The 17,934-nt window shown below is 36.0% G+C and overlaps 1 protein-coding gene across 1 annotated transcript; it reads right to left on the bottom strand.

The window, feature by feature from the left end:
* Positions 1-2,169: 2,169 nt before the first annotated feature.
* On the bottom strand, positions 2,170-16,831 carry inhba.S (inhibin subunit beta A S homeolog). The gene is made up of 2 exons (XM_018269361.2): positions 16,040-16,831; positions 2,170-4,970 (listed from the first exon to the last, which is right to left on the bottom strand). Exons 1-2 carry the CDS (start codon positions 16,425-16,427, stop codon positions 4,123-4,125), a joined length of 1,236 nt encoding a protein of 411 aa, XP_018124850.1. The 5' UTR covers positions 16,428-16,831; the 3' UTR covers positions 2,170-4,122.
* Between the last annotated feature and the right edge of the window lie 1,103 nt (positions 16,832-17,934).

The following is a 17,934-nucleotide window of genomic DNA, read 5'->3' as shown; positions in this document are numbered from 1 at the left end:
GCAAACATATCTCTTTCAACGAACTGTAAATAAAAAAACAGTCTTTTACACAATAAATATTAAGAAACCATTGACATAGTTGAAAATGTTCTCCTCATATAAATTAACAATTTTAATTACATAAATCAGAATGGACATAGGTTAAAGAAATTAAAACAAAAAAATGTAAAAAAAAAAAGTGGAATGCACATCATATTTTTGAGAATAAGTTGGTCACTAAAGTAAAAAGAAGTATGAAACTAGTTAGGAATTTACAATGTTGTTTTCTTTATCATACAAAATAAATACATTTTATGATATAGTAACCTAGAAGAATAAATAATCTTTTTTCGTAAGTTGAAATTTATTTTCATTTTCGACATTACATCATCAGAGCCAACACTTTCTTCTCCAAAATATAAGCCTTAATTTCAAGCAATTATTACATCTTATAGGCACTGAAAGGCAACTGTGTAATACTACAAGAGTATTGAACATGTCAAATTAACAATGTACATGTAACATTATGGAAATCCTCACGAATATTCTAACTGGGACAAGAAATGGATGAAATGTCTGGACAAGAATTCCAGCTGTAAATTATAGGGCACCCACTATACTGGATTAAGGAAAAGTTATTATTTCTAGAATACTGAACTATGTTGATGACACCTTACATTATACAAATTTCAAATTATGGATGGAATGGGTCCTTGGGATAATTTTATGAAAACATATTCTACCAGGTGAATATAAATTATTATTTTTTAAGAAAATTAGGAAAAGCTAATTTAGGGATAAAAAAAGTGAGAGTTCAGAAAAAATGTGGTAGCATTTACATGTAATTAGCTTTTTTGTACAGCTACCTTAAAAGGGTGGTTGGTTTAGGCATAACAGGATCTACAAAACCAGTAAAATGTGGTAACAATTTCTATTGCTATTTGTAGCCTTAAAGATTGCATTAAAATAAACTCTCCTTAATGCTGTTGCCAGTGGTCAGCATTGATTAACATCCTCTTTCTCTCATGTTATCAAGCATTTTTTTCCACTTTCTACTTGAACCATCAATGAATAAGCTATTGGTACAACTCGGGCAAGAACAATCCGGCTTTAAGATATGTTATGAATGCAGCTCTATATTGGACCCAAAGCAAAAACAGATTCTTATTTACTTTTCCATCACCTTCCTTATTTTTCCTATTATTTTTCCATATACTCTCTTCATATTTCCTTTAAGGTTTACAGGGGCATTACATATATCTGTGTCTTTGATCCTCCATCTGCTATATATATATATATATATATATATATATATATATCTGCCATTTAACTGGAAATCAACACAGTATGGAAATAAAATTGATAAGAATAATACACTAATGGATTTGAAAGGCACAAGAAATAGTATTTCCAAATGCACCTTAAAATATGAATTTGACTCCAATATTCAACAGAAACCTGACTGATTAAATAATGCGAAGGCTTATATTGGGTGTGCCATGCAAATCCATAGTGACAATATAGTATATACAAAATATATATAGAGAGAGATGTTTTTGTGGCATTGTATCCGTCATTTTATGTATATATGGTATTTATTTTATTTATTGTGTCGAAAATGTATGGGAAAAGAGTATTTTTTAATTTTACCAAATTATATTGTGTTATAACTTAGGCTTTTTAGTGAATTATCTATATCACTAATTCTTCTACCTTTCATTTCTAGCTTCTGCTTTCAAATAACAAGCTCTCTTCATTCAGATGTGATTTGTGATTAGATGTGATTTGCCTTAGGTTTGTATTAAATATTGGAGTCTGTAGATTATATAAGGATGAACATTAATTAAATTTTTTTTTAGGGCTCAAAGTTAACATGAGGTATAAACAGTGACTTAAATTACACCATTTTAGGATCTAAAAGTTTTTAAAGTTTATGAAAGATGGAATTGTATTTTTTAGCCATTCTGAACACTTCATACGTTTTTCATACGTATGGGAAACAGACTGAGTAGTGATTTAGCACTGCCTTTATATTTTGTAAGTATGTATGCTTAGAGGGACAGTTATTTTCTGTTTTAGTGTACTGTCGGTGCACATAAGTGCTTTGCAGGGATTTTGCCATTTTCAGATAGAGATAAAAAAAAATAATTTATAGCAAAAATAGCTTGAAAATAAACAAATGCTGAAATCTGACATCAACCACAACACTGTGGTATAGTGTATTTAATTCCTTCCACCAACTGCCTTTATGATACGCATGTGTATTTTATCATTGGAGTTTCCCAAATGAAAATTACTTAACATATATTTACATCAGTGTAAGATATTACAATATGTTCTACATTTTTTTCCTTTCTTTGCAAACTGCAAACAAGTCAGAAAAAATGTACTTCTATAAAAAAGACAAATACATGAATACACCATTTTCTTTAAAATGCAAGCTAAATACTGTGGAATAAATTAGATAGATAATAGTTACAGGTATGTGTTTTGATAATTATACAAAGAAAAAAAAACTGTTTTCTCTTATACACATATACATACTTACAAAACACTTGAAGTTCTTGAGAATAATTTGCTGAAATTTCTCTGCTGCCATAGTAAAAATGCTGGTATTCTCAATTTATGATTCATTGATTAACTATTACATTTTTTTTACTTGTTAGAAATGAACCAACTGCAATAAAATTTAGTTACTACCATAAGAATAGTATTACCATGCAAAATGGTAGTCAATAGTGGTCGATATTATTATGCCGCTAATTAATAACTCAGCAAAATACAGTGTTGTCAATGGTCCCGCTAAGCTGTGTCCTTGTGCGCATACACAATTTTTATGTGTAAATGCCAGATTTTAGATTTATTTTGAGCACACAGTTAAAAGTGTGCACACACACGTTTATAATGTGCACACATAGAAGGAATTCGTAAATTTTGGCTAATTTGGAGAAAAAAATATATGTGCTATACAGGATAAAGCTTGCATTTTATCTCAAAACAACTGCATAAAACAAGGCGATTTATTTCAGCATCATGTTAAGTGTGTGTGTGTGTGTTGGCAAATTAAGGCCAAACACATAAGATGCTGAAGTGTTTTTTTCCTCTTATAGAAAAGAAAAAAAAATGCTTTGAAGCAGCACAGTTGCCCATAAATCAATCTAGATAGAATATACACTTTTGGCTTTTTATAACTTTTTATATACACTTGATCCTTGAAATATATCCTATCCTATCTGCCTGTGATTGTCAGTCACAGACAAACTGTTAAGTCTCCACGCTATTGTCTTTGGTGTAGGTGTATCATTGAAGGCAGGAAAAAAAAATGCAAAAAGTCATAAAAATAGCTATTTTGCAGTGTGCTTTAGCAGTTCTGGTATATCTCATTTAAGTGCAGCTCATAAAACCCTCTATCGAAAATACTTGTTAAATAAGAATATTAGGCGGTCAAATACTGTTGTAGTGCAAATTTTTTTAAAAAAAGAAACATTTACATTTTTTTTTCTTTTTTTCTTTTTTAAACAAAATATAGAAATGTTTGGATCCAAAACCTGGACCAACATGTTCCTTTCAAGTATCTCTCATGAAAGAACAAAAATAGTTACATTGCTTCCACTAAAAAAAAGTCTCTCTTTTAATTCTCAGGTAAACGGTTTTCAAACCCAAAAAGTTGCATAGTTCTAAGATCATCAGCACCGTAGTGAAATTTGTTTGCTTTATTTTTCTGTATTTTTTATACTTTTGCAAGAATAGTGCAGAGTAAGAAGGTGAGATCACCTGCGCATTGTATTTACTCTTCTGAAACTATGAACTGCTGACTGACAACATGGCATCAAACATGACTCTCTGGATATCATTACAGTGTTCCTATTTATACATATTTGTATACCAACATGTGCAGCAACTGAAGCACCAGTGAGATACACAAATGTATAAATAGCTATATATTTGTTCTTGTGCTTTTATTAAAATAAAATCCACAGTCGTGCTTAAAAGGGGTGTCCATGTTTGGATAGAAACTTGCTGCAGGCTGTTTACTATGAATCAAAATTCAACCCCCAAACCCCCACAACTGACTTAATTTGCACTTCTATTGATTAGTGTAGTTTGAATGCAATGCTGACAATGGCAATGCTCTTTTTAATTTTATGAGCAGCCACATTCCTCCACAATCATATTTTGAATATCCTTTTTAATTATATTCTGACCGTCATCATAGTACAACATGGACATAGCTCTAAGCTTAGAGGGCACACAGCAGGATTTTATGCTGGTGAAGGGACTCTGGCCCCTCAGTCTGTACTGATTTATAACTGTGGAGTGAAAAGACAAGGAAGAGCCAGTAGTTCCAGCAATATGGCTAGGGCAGTCTCCCTCACAATAATTGGCATGGTAGCCAGGAGGTGCTATGATCCAATCACTCCAACCAATGTCTTTGAAGCTGACATAGAAATGCCTCTTGCAACAAAGGCTGAGTTTACCATCACACTGTAAGCCACGTTTTTTTCTTTTGTGCGGGTGCTCATCTGTCTGCCGGGCAACAATCATTAGGAAAGGCCTATGCGATTGCTCCTTTTCTTCCTCAGCACCTGATGCCCCTGCTTCTTTGTCTTCATCATCCTTTTTCTTCCGTTTTCCAAGCAAGACAGGTGTAGCCCCTGCCTCCTGGCATTGATCACAAGCTACTCTGATATCTATGGTTGATTTGCCATGATTGAGTAAACGTTGGATGCTGCCAGCTATGGGAAACGTATGCCATCCACTTTTCCTTGTATCCACTACTTGTTCTGCAATCAACAGTTCACTTTTGTTGTTCTCAGATCCACGTTGGTCTTTCTGACCCCTTTGCTGGTGGTACAAGCGTATAGTCAGTTTGGTGCGACTTCGGTTTGCCTTGGACAATTTTAGAAACAGCCAAAGGTCTGCTTCACCAATAATTAAAAAGTTACTACCTTCTTTGGAAATTTCAAAGCGCAGTACTTTCTTGGATGATCCTGTATATTGACAGAGAAGGCAAACAAAATTGAGTGTTAGCCAGTGATCTTTAGAGTCTAGCTTTACATTTAGATTGACATTTATAATAAAATGCAGGTTAAAGTGAATCTATTAGTCGTAATCATTTTACATACATTTTTCTTATTTTTTTCACTATAGTATTTTACATGATAATAACTCTATGCTTCCCTGACCTTACATTTGTAGAAGGTTTTGGCATTACAAGGAGGTTTCTTAATTTATTGAGGACTATTTGAATTGATCAAATGTATGTTTGTTTTCCTCAAACTATAATCATAATTTGAAAAAAATAAAGAAAGAATACAGTGCTCTGAAATGGAGCACAGAGACCTGCAGCAGTTCTACACGAAAAGAAGGCAGTGTGCATAATGCAAAAAGGTGCATTGCTTTTGTTCTTTGCATGCTGTCTTTCTTAAAGGAGAAGTAAAGGCTAAAATTAAAGGAACAGTAACGCTAAAAAAAATATTATTAAAAAATCCATTGTACCTACACTAATAATAGATCTACCCTGCATAAAGTGTATTCATAGCAATGCTTTATTAAAAAAATACTGTTAGAAAACACTGCTTCCTGTCTACTGGAGAACGGCGATATGGCGACTCACTCTGCAGCTCTGTACTCCGCATCTTCTCCCTAACCCGACCTGCCAAAACCGGAAGTTATGAATCTGGAGCCCACAGGCTTGAGGCCAGTTACATAGGTGAGATCCGGGCAGCCTAAAGCCCCTGTCTGAGCCATTATCTCCCTGGGCAGCAGCTCATCTACCCTTCCTGGGGGCATCCCTTCATCCCCCGACCCCCCTCCAGAAGAGAAGTGAGCAAGAGGAGCAGATCTGCGCGACTCTCTTGGATTTACCTGTACAGCTCTGCCTCGCGATGGGATCTCAGAAAGGATTTGTGCCTCCAGTTGTTGTTGCTCGGTGGTTCGATGCGCGGAAAGAGCAGAGAGAGCACAGCAAGCACAGTGACTGCAGCTCTGCGCAGGATAATAGTGCGCTTCATCATTGCCGACCTTTCTCTCCTCTGCCCTGTAAATCAACTGATTTGCTGAGGAATGCCTGAAGAAGTGCTTTACAAAAGATGCATACAAAAACTGCGTCCCCGGTCCCATTATCCAAACAAGGGCTGGCATTCCTCAGCTAATCAGTTCATTTACAGGGCAGAGGAGAGAAAGGTCGGCAATGATGAAGTGCACTATTATCCTGCGTGGAGTGCTTGCTGTGCTCTCTCTGCTCTTTCCCCGCATCCTTTCTGAGATCCCATCGCGAGGCAGAGCTGTACTGGTAAATCCAAGAGAGTCGCGCAGATCTGCTCCTCTTGCTCACTTCTCTTCTGGAGGGGGTTCAGGGGATGAAGGGATGCCCCCAGGGAGGGTAGATGAGCTGCTGCCCAGGGAGATAATGGGTCGGACAGGGGCTTTAGGCTGCCCGGATCTCACCTATGTAACTGGCCTCAAGCCTGTGGGCTCCAGATTCATAACTTCCGGTTTTGGCAGAAGTCGGGTTAGGTAGAAGATGCGGAGTGCAGAGCTGCAGAGTGAGTCGCCATATCGCCGTTCTCCAGTAGACAGGAAGCAGTGTTTTCTAACAGTATTTTTTTAATAAAGCATTGCTATGAATACACTTTATGCAGGGTGGATCTATTATTGGTGTAGGTAGAATGGATTTTTTAATAAAAACTTTTTAAGCGTTACTGTTCCTTTAAGTAAGCTTTATCAGAAAGGTCTATATAAATACACCAGTAATCTCTCAAAGTAATGCTGCTCTGAGTCCTCGGTCAAAAGAAACACTGCATTTCTTTCCTATTGTGTACACATGGGCTTCTGTATCAGACTTCCTGTTTTCAGCTGAAACCTCCAGGGCTAAAGCATGCTCAGTTTGCTCCTCTCCCGCCTCCCTCCTTCCCTCCCTGCTGTAATCTGAGCCCAGAGCTATGAGTGAGCAGGGAGAGACTCCAGTAGGAAGTGATGTCACACCAAGCTAATATGGCAGCTATCCTAAATAGACAGAGAGCTTCTAGAGTTGTTTACAAAGGTATGGTAAAGCATTCTGCAGAATAAATATAGAGGTCTAGCTTGCACTGTTATGGCTAATCTATTGGCAATAAACTGCTTTGGTCACTTTCCTTCTCCTTTAAAAGAAAACTATACCCCCAAAATTAACATTTTAGTAATAGATAGTTTACATCATATTAAGTGGCATATTAAAGAATCTTACCAAACTGATCTATATATTTAAGTAAATCTTGCCCTTTTACATCTCTTGCCTTGGACCACCATTTTGTGATGGTCTGTGTGCTGCCTCAGAGATCACCTGACCAGAAATACTACAACTCGAACTGTAACAGGAACAAGTGTTGAAGCAAAAGACAGAACTCTGTCTGTTAATTGGCTCATGTGATCTAACAAGTATGGTTTGATGGTATGTTTATGCGCACAGTGAATCGTACAATCTCAGGGGGTGGCCCTTATTTTTTAAAATGGCAATTTTCTATTTATGATTACCCAATGACACATGCTACTAAAAAAGTATATTATTATGAAAATGGTTTATGTACATGAAGCAGGGTTTTACATACGAACTGTTTTATGCAATATCTTTTTATAGAGACCTACATTATTTGGGGGTATAGTTTTCCTTTAAAGTAAATGATCCCTATAATTTCATGCAGTGATAGATGTCTTTGCGGGACTATACACAGGCAATGATTTTATCCAAATATGGTGCAGGTATCACTCTGCTATGTGCTTAATGGTTTTGCAACTTGGGTCAGTGCATTTAGCCACCTTCCCACCACAAAATATATTAAGAGAATTAACTGAAGAGCATTTGTAGAATTCTTTAAAGCTTATATAACGTATCTTTGAACCTTTTCGTAAAAATACATCTATATCTACTTGTATAATAGCAACACACAGAAAGCTATTTTGGAAATTGGAATTTCATAATATGTTTATCAGTTTTTTATCTTTCTTTGTTTAGTTGTATGTTGTAAATATGTAGACTGTATATATGACACATGAACAGATGCTTTTTAAAGCACAGCACTTCTATATGGTTTGGCCATAAATTAAGTTGCAAAATCGAAATGTAAAATGTGTTGGTTTATTGTCATGGATACTTGGATACACTGATCGGCACAGAGCTCAACAAGATATGGTAGTTATGCAAAAGTTGGCAAATCACTTGCATTGCACTAGGTTGTCATTTAGATTTTTTTTGTTGTCATAATGAGCTATAAGTGCTAAAAGATGTATGCTAAATAGAACATATGATCACTGTTGATGCCAGAAATTCAGTTAGCTGCAGCTATCTCTTAAGTAGATTGTATACAGTATATGAATCTTTATATTGCATTTAAATGCTTGGCACTTGGTATGAAGAAAGTAAAGCAGTTCAGTAAACATGTTGTTTAGCTGCTTTGTATGCTGTTAACTTAGATGTAATTGGATTGTTCTGTCAAGTACACACCAACTCCTGTGCATTTGTATGTTTAACCTTGTTCTTTTTTGAGAAATATAGCCTGAATTTTTAGCGGTCAGACTGCTAAAGCTGACCACAAACAGAGGGACAATTATTTTTACAAATACATTTTGTAAGAACTTCCAAACCACTTCACAATTGGTCATCCACCAAGAGGCCATTGTACATTAACATGTATGGTCTACTTGTAGACCATCCAGATCTATAGGCTTCAATCATAAGTGTACCTAATTTAGAGGTATTCTGAATGATCAAACCATTATATAATTCATTGCTTCAAGGAAATCATAAATCCCACTCAGCAACCCCTCATTATTGCAGATGTCAAAGGAGTTAAGAATCAGAAGTCAAGAATCACTGTTGCTGCTGCAAAGCAGTGTAGCATCAATTGCTCTGCAGTGTGAGCATCTGCCCTTATATCAGTTTACATCTTGGGGTTGAGCCTCTCTTTTCTTTAGCATCACATGGTTAGGCATCTTATTTCAAAAAAGTATGCAAACAGAAATAAATAACCTCCAAAATCTCATGGAATCTGGAGTTCAGGTTAAACCCTCTAAAATTGCTTTAGGACCTTCTGACAAGAGCAGGCCCACACTTTGGCCTATATATATAGATTTAAGTATAGGAAGGCCATTATTTTTCAGTAAAGGCGGCTACCCTAATGCCTATCAGGTTACTGAACAGGCAATACAAATACTATCTCTTTCCAACATCCCTACATGACAGCTGTTTTCTATCCGTTTTTATATTGTAAGTTTTTGCAACCTAGGACCTCTACACCTCCTTTTTCATGTTATAGACCTTGTTTATAAATGTATTCTATATCAGAACCTTTGCAGACACTTTACAACTTACTGTTATGCTATAAATAATTTGTGAGAAATTATTACAACAACACTCTAGTGACTAACAGTCACTATACAGTATATACTATATAGTACCAATTTTTCTTACATGGTACTTTATTAATGAAGATTTAATTATAGTTTGTCCTGTAGCTAGAGGTACTTATATTTGTATGTATGCTTTTTATTTGGTGACCAGATATACATTGATATGATTTATTTGTATGTAGTGATTTAAATTTCAATTGATCTGCAAGTCCCATAGTCGTAAGCCATGTTTTGCTTTCAGCCTTAGCATGCTTTCCATTTTATTTTTTTTTTGTGTGCATCATGTTGTCTTTGTAACCTCCATCTTTGTATTTAGTCTCAACTTTCCAAAGGACTAGCTTGTAGCTGTGTCATAGTATACACCTTAGCTTAGTCAGTTTTGTTTCTAATTTAGTATGCTGTGCACATTTTAATTATAGTACTATGGCAGTAAATATACGGAATTAGTTATAGACAGAGAACATCATATTTTGAGATGTTTTCTACTGTGCATATATTCATTGGCATAATGATGCTGATCGTGAACATCATGCTGTGGGGGTGTTCCCTTGATAAAGACTCCATGTTCTCGGCACAGAATTAAATGAGTAATAGGTTCTGCTAGGCTATTTGATCATGAGCGAATGAAGTGTTTCTTATTACAACAAATATTACTTTATTAGAGGAAGGTGACGGTTTAAGAGAGCCATGAAAATTTTTTTTTACAATGTAAATATTTTCAATTCTTATGGAAGTTAAATGCTGTTTTTTAACAAAGGCATATACAGTAAGTATACTATGCGGTGACTAGTTAATGAAATTTTATAGGCTTTAACATAGTTCTACAGAGGTTTACATTTCTTTCTTTTTTTGCAAGGAATGTGCCAAATGCTGATATCTGCCTCACATAAACGCTTATGCTGTTGCTAGCTGTTATGTAAACGTTTATGGCTTGAGTAGCTACTGTATTAGGCTAGACTACAACAATTTATTGCATTTAATATTTTATAAACTAACATTTAAAAACAGTTTGCTAAATATTTAATATTTGTTTCAAACTAAAACCAACAAGATTCTGTCTGCTACCATCAATAATAATAAAAAATAATAATATCTTTGATTTAGAAGTTTATTATTAGCTTGTTTACCTGCCTCTTTTAATGACAGTTTTTTCACATGAATATTGTCTTGCCTGTGGGTTGGGGATGCATACTAGCATAGGACTAACCCTAAAGAAGAGTTCAGAATGTTGCACTATTCTTAGATCAAGTTTCCTTCCTATGTGCTATTTGACTGGAACAAAAAAGTCATTACTATTAGACTACTGTGATAAATATAGAATACTTTAACTTCCCCGCAGGGTTGATTTTAGAGTGGTTGTTCACCAACACTTTCAGTTTAGTTGTTTTCAGATTTATATTTGTGACCATTTTTCTAATATTGAAGTTTAAAATTGAATTTTTTAACTTCTAATATCTTTCTGAAGCAGCTCGGGGGGCGCTGACTCTGTAAAACGTTTCTAAATTGATACATTTAGTTGATACATTTGTTATTTTTGACCCATTAAAGGCAGCTGTTAGAACTGATACAATAGTTGCTAATATTCCACAGATGCTGCTGATAAATGTATCAACTAAATGTAGCAAATTGTAACAGTTCAGAATCTGCACTTGGATTACAGGGCTACCAGACTGAAAAATCAGAGACAGCTAAATTTTTTGGGAAAAAGGGTAAAAAATAAAACATGAAAAGCAATTGAAAAACTTTTTATTTCTATTTGCAAACAACTTAGCTGAAAAAAGTGTTTGTAAGGTAAACAACCTTGTTAATAATTTGAAAAAAAATAAATGAAATGGCAGCAGACTGAACCAGAGATAGATTATTGAAATAAAGTGCAAATGTAGAAAAGGAATGTGCTATTGCAGATTTCCTACTGATCCAACCCTCCCCTGTTAATTTTAATAACTCAGCTTTTTACATGTACACTTAAATATCCAAAGGTTGTTGTAATTGCATATGCTTTTATTGTGGCTGACTCTTTAGAATACTATAACATTATTATACAGTAGCAAAGTGATTGTAGGCATAGCTTTTGAGTACAAACAGAAACCTGTATATGCAGTCCTTTATCATATATGGGCTTCTATCACCAGGTGCCATCTAACACATTTATCATTACTTTAAAAATGACAGGGCAATGTTATTACAATCAGCACATTTTGCTGTGAATACAATAAAGTAATATTAAAGTTGCCAACTAAGTATTCTACTGGTTCCTCTGAGTAATACCTCCTGGCATTTATGTTCTAATGCAAGAATCACCAGGCATCCTTCATTTATTTATGTTTTATTTAGCTGCTAGAGGTCATGTATCTTCTTGCTAACAAATTGTTCTATTCACGTGGGCATCTACTGCTGAAAAAGTGTTTACATCAAAAGCAACTAAGTGAAAATGGCTTCTTTCATAAAGTTATAACTATACATATAATATATATCAATTTAATTTAAAATACTGGCATTGGCATGAACTGCTTTTCTGGACAAATTTAAGATTTCTGTCAGCCTACAAGATATATATAATATTTCACATTGTGAGATGTAATAGCTGTACCAAAAGCCTTGTGAAAAGTATTGAGCATATACTAAATATAGGATGAATTAAGAGAATTTGCCTGAACCGCTGGCATAAGATGAGCCATAAATAAAACAACTTATGGGCCTCTCTTTTGCAATCGGGGGGGGGGGGGATATTTCTTGGCACGATGATCACTCATCTGGCTAGAAGACAAACCAACTTAGTTATCAAATATAAAAACACAATAGGCTCCACATATTTCTCTCCATTTCAAAGTAGTCTTTAACCCCCCCCCACCCAATTCGATAATGAACCATATATAGTAGCTCAGAACACAGCACTCATGTATGTAAGCAATAGTTTACTGCCCCTTTCTGGCACCATGTGGGAATATACATGCTTGTGTTAAATGGCTTTGGGATTTAAATAGCTTTTACAAGAGAATTTGTATTGGGTTCATCAGAGAAATATAAATAAAAAACAAAATTCCAGCTGAATATATTGACCTGCAATATGCATATGAAAACTTATTTGAAGAGGCAATACATATTATATTTCTCTAAACCCCTAACCACTTTCCAGGGCATGTGTGGTTGTATGTGGTCTACAATATAAGTTAGAACATTGACAGGTTCATGGTGGGCAAGTGTTTGGGTGCAGTTCCCATAAAAAGTAGTTATTGGCTTTTTTCTTTGCCAACTTGATCCAGTTACAATTGGGCATTAGAACTCGTTAATAATGGTAGATTACCCATTTATTTGGGAGGGACATGCATGGTTTTTATACTGTTAACTGTAACACAATTCCATTCAAATAGTAGAATGGCATAGGTTTTCCTGTTTGCAAGGCAAAGTACCACTATTGGTAGGTATATAGGAATGCAAGATACAAAGCATGGTACTGATACCGAAAATAAAATCAGTTGCAGAAACATTGAAAACACTATACTATAGTGTACAACCCTACAACAATACAACCCTATAACAAATGCTGTTTTGAAGCACAGTAAAAATCTTTGAATAATGTATGTTCATAAATCAGTGCCAAGAAATAGTGTTGTCTGGTACTGTATGTGTGTCTGTGAACGCTTTTTTTCCAGCTGTTGAAAAGCTGTTTTGATCAATATTTATGTTTTTTTTTTTTACTTTATGTCTTTTTTATACTCAGGATGGAATATTTCCCTTTTGCTTTTACATACTAATAAACCTAATCATGACAAAGGACAACACAGAACCAATAAGTTGTCTTAGAGACCAGTGAAGTAAAGGAACTTTGCAGATTGTAGTTCCTAGTACCCTCTAGTGGCCATTTATGTAATTGTAATAAAGTCTTGTAATTACTGCTGCTTATTGATACTAAACTCTTTACCTGGTAGAGAACTGAAAGAGACGGATCTGAGATTCTGTGTTCAGAAAATAAAGGAAATTAGCATAAATTATCTTTATTTAACTGGTAATTGCCTTTTAATTTTAAAATTGCATCAATGGGATGTAAAGTAATTGATACATTAAGGTTTTTTTAATCAGCTAATATAAATAATAGCTGTTTTAGGCTTTACCAGTTAACGGGCAACTGTACTTTCTTTCAGAAAGCTATGTAGGGGGGTTATATTTTCTGAAGTTCTTTCAAGGGTTTCGGCTTGCATTGAAATGCAAGTTTATGTTGTTTGATTTTAAAGGACAAAAAAAGTAGAAATCCTTTTTCCAGTCATAAAAGAAAAATTACAGAAAGTTTCCACTTTGTTGGAAAATTGTATCCTCTCGAATTGTTTGGGCCAATAAGATTTCTAAGATCATGGATTGGCTGGATCTAAAATGATTTGGTCAGACTATAGCTGAATAAAAATCTGTTCTTGAGTCTCAGCATACAATAAGAATGTGTTCCTATCTTATTGGGTATGAATGAACCAGCGAACAAGTATTTAAACTCTTGCTGTAACAATTTTCTAGGCAGTTTATTGAAATGAGAGTGATGATCCTAAAATTCACCTGTACACTTCCAACATCAGCAAGTCAAGATTTATAATCTGTTTTTCCCCTCTCTTTGCTACTACGTCACTTAAATATAGATCTTGTGTCTCCCATACCATCCTACCCCCAGAATGGATTTGGCTGTTGAGACCAAACAAAGTCTGACCGTGCAGCCTGCAGACCTCAGGCTAATGCAATGCACAGACACATGACATCACGTGCCAGCAGTCAGAGCAGTCCCATTTGTTTAACAGGGCATTAACAGCTACTCTATTAACCCCAATTTAAACCTATTATAAGTGCTCAAGCCTGGCACTGATGAGAAAATAATGACTACTCATTTGCTTGCAGAAAGAGGCACATTTCCCAGTGTTCTCCCCCTGTCTGACTTGGCGTTATAGACTGATGGATGAACTATTATATCAGAGGAGGTCTTTGCTTCAGATACTGCAATGTTTCAGACCTACCTATTATAACCGAACAGATCAATAGATAAGTAGACAGGATTTGACTGAGATTGTGACACCAGAAAAGTAACTTTTCTAAACCTGTGCCTTTTCTTGCAGCATGTAAACAGTGAGAATCTACTTATATTTATCTAGTAGACTGAATGTGCCAGATAATGAGCTGTACATTGCACACATTATACAGTGCAATGCATATTCTTCCTATAAAGCATAACCATTTTTCCATCTTTAAGACTAAAGCATTAATAGCCCAATAATAGAAGCAGAGCCATTAATAGGACTCAGGCTGTGTATATACACAACTATGTATAGCTAAGTGGGGTTTACCTCACAACTCCCAGCCTTATGGAAGAGAACAGATAATGCAGTACTACACAGTATTCTCAGAGGCAGCAAATAGCTGTCAGGAATGTCTGATCTGGGAGCATGCATACACTTCTGCAAGGCTTTTCCTGCAGACAGAACATCTGAGTCAACAGGTTTTCAAGACTGGAAACTCTGAGCGCTGGTCTTAAGTGTTTATATTGCTGCTGTACATTTTAAACAAAATTGTTTTGAGTTCCCGCACATACTTTGCTTACCATATGCTGCATTAAAACAATGGCATTCTTTTCCCACATGCTCAGTGATGAGTTAAAATGCTATTATAAGAGGGCTTCTTTTAAAGTTACTGCGAGCAATAGCTGCAGGGGAAAATGAAAAAGAAAGGAAGAAGAAGAAATGTGAGCTTTGACAGCTCCAATGTTTAAGAGCTGCTGTAGTTTGTTTGCAGCAACAGTTTTCAACACAGTCTGCGGGACATGCTGAACTATTTTATTCTTATGAATGGGAGAGAGGAGCAGTGTCAAAACATACTCAATCAAGACTGGGTTTCACTGGTGGTGTTCAGAGGGCTCTACAACAATTTTGCTTACAGGAGACAGATACAAGTTGTGCCTCTGCTTGGGATAACACATTTTGCTCTGGTTTACTCTAAGAGGTAAGCACATGCTTGAATGGGGTGGAGGGGGCATCTCTCAAACATTTGTCTGCTTTGAAACCCATAATTCAGCAAGTTTGTCTGTTACAGCTGTAAGCTGCTTAGCAATACAAGTGCACAGCAGCCGTCTGCCTCTAGCAAAGGAACCAGTGAAGCTTTGCAAGGCAGGCTGCGGCTGGAATCTTTGGTGGTAAATGGGTGGAATTGAATGTTTAAAGCATCGCACACATAAGCCACTACCTTCCTCTATTCAGATGCCTTTAATGATCATAACAGCTGACTTATAACCTTTTGACCAAATCGTTGGCAGTCATTGTTTTTTACACTTTTAAGTGATTACTGAGCTATCAGCATAATGATAAAAGCATAACCCACAGCCCTTTATGGATTTTTTCACACTCTCTGCCTGCCTTCTTTTTTTTCCTTTTTCTATAGTTTTGGACAATGCCCTTCCCCCTCAAGCACTTGTACTCTGTGTTAAAGATTGCCCAGAGATAGCTCATTCACTGTGAATTTAGCAAGTGCAAACAAGCACTCTGTGGCCAAGGTTAAATCTCGGGAAGAAAAAAACACACAAATTATTGAATTCTCCCTAGCTCCTCCTGCATGTTGTGATATTTCAGCCACAGTTCCCTTTTGTTTATCAGCAGTGCATATGCCATGTATGGTAATCAAAAGCTATGTAAGTGTCTCAGAAACTCACCTGATTCAGCAAAAGTGATGATTTCTGAAGTTTGCTCCGAGATTTCATTCATTTCTGCTCTTCTTGCAATGACATCCTCAATTTGAACTTGCCCATCGTCTCCCACTTTTCCCACATGTAGTTTCTTAATGGCATTTAAGAGCGCTGCTTTAGGCACTGTCTGTGTAATGTTAGGTCTGTCCCTCAGGTGCAACATATTCAATATGTGCTTTTTGACTGCCTCCACCATGTCACTCTGAGAACTTGGCACATCCTTTTGGAATCTTGCAAGGGCACAAGATGGACAGTCATTCACTGAGCTGTGCCCCTCAGATCCTGGAGTTGGGGAACTCCTCACTATAATCCAGCAAAGTACCAAACAAACTCCTTTCAGCAAGCGTGCAGGCATCCTGTCACCTGGTGATTCTTTCCTTCAGACCCTCAGCCTTTCTTTCCTTTATTTGTTTATTTTTTTCTCTCTCTTTCTGTATTCTTGTTTTGTGGGGAAAGTTATTTCCTTGAAATATATCTCTTTTCCTCCTTGAGAAATTCTCAGAAACAAGCAAAAAGCTTTGCTTTTGCAGTAAAGTTTGAATTTGCAGTTTCTCTCTCTCTCTCTCTCTCTCTCCCTCTCCCTCTCCCTGGTTTAAGTGCTGTGGGTATTTGTGGCTGTCAGTGTGAAACGCTCTGACTTCTGTCTCTGCCTTTTGAGAGAGAGAGAGAGAATGAAAGAGAGTAGAGACAGAGAGGACGGATTTGCCTGAAGTGAGTGAGTGAATGAGAGAGGGTGGGAGTTTGTCTTCAGTATGAGTAAGGACTTGATTAGGGAAGGGGGAGGAACAGATTCTGACAGACTGCTTTTGCTTAGTACTTACTAACACACACCTCTTCATACATCCCAAAGCTCATGCTTTTTGCTGCCCCTCCCTTTCTTTCTTTCTTTCTTTCTTTCTTTCTTTCTTTCTTTCTTTCTTTCTTTCTTTCTTTCTTTCTTTCTTTCTTTCTTTCTTTCTTTCTTTCTTTCTTTCTTTCTTTCTTTCTTTCTTTCTTTCTTTCTTTCCCTTTGTGTGTCTTTCTCAGTGTCTCTCCTCCACTTTTACAGTCACTCCTTTCTCACTGTTGTCTCTCATTTACTGTTGAATTCTTGCTTCTTTAAGTTTATATTGTCTTCACATCTATTAAAGACACAACATCACTTACACTGATATCGCTTTGTATTTGTCTCTGAACGGTTTAATATGCCTGCACAAATTGTTACACACAAAACCTTTTTTTCTCTGGGTGAATATCTCTAGCATGTGCACTTTATCCCTCCAGAGAGCAGGCATAGGAAACCTTCAGCCCTTCTAATATTGTGGGACTGGAACTCTCAGTATCCCACTAAGAGGCAAAAACAAAATTGCACAGAAGCAGATGGATAGATGGATAGTAAATCTTTTACCTACACAACAGTGTGTAAACCTTTAAGCTTATTGCAGCTGTGATGACAAGTTAAAAACAATATTAAAGTGATAAATGGCACTAATGATAAGAACAAAGTCCCATGACTTCACTCGGTGTGCAACTCTAAATACTATGGTCTCGGAACTGTGTATTCCGCAACGAGTGATTCAGCACCATTAAAAAGAGGAAAAACTTTTTTTTACATCACTGACTTATTATGCCATCTCGTATTTTGTGATATTGTAAACATACTGTTTAAGTTCATTTCTTCATGTCTGTGTCAAATTAAAGAATACATAATCATCTGTACCTTTAAAATGTCTGTTTTTTCCCCTGAGGAGAAAACAGAAAGGCAGTGTCCCTTCTGACTTAGTGGCTTCATGCCGCAAGTTTTAGGCAGAGATGCAAGCACTTAAGATCTGATTCTACTTACTCTGCCATTGGCGCACAGTCAGCAGTGAGATAACGAGGGA

Source organism: Xenopus laevis, chromosome 6S (assembly GCF_017654675.1).
Source record: "Xenopus laevis strain J_2021 chromosome 6S, Xenopus_laevis_v10.1, whole genome shotgun sequence".
In the NCBI taxonomy this organism is placed as follows: Eukaryota; Metazoa; Chordata; class Amphibia; order Anura; family Pipidae; genus Xenopus; species Xenopus laevis.
The sequence above is the reverse complement of the archived record's forward strand: the minus strand, read 5'-3'. Positions and strand labels throughout refer to the sequence as shown.

Coding starts and splice junctions, on each gene's coding strand:
- inhba.S (XM_018269361.2), bottom strand. CDS start 16,427: ATGCCTGCACGCTTGCTGAAAGGAGTTTGTTTGGTACTTTGCTGGATT. Junction 4,971..16,039: donor CATCACTTTTGCTGAATCAG/GTGAGTTTCTGA, acceptor GTCAATATACAG/GATCATCCAAGAAAGTACTG.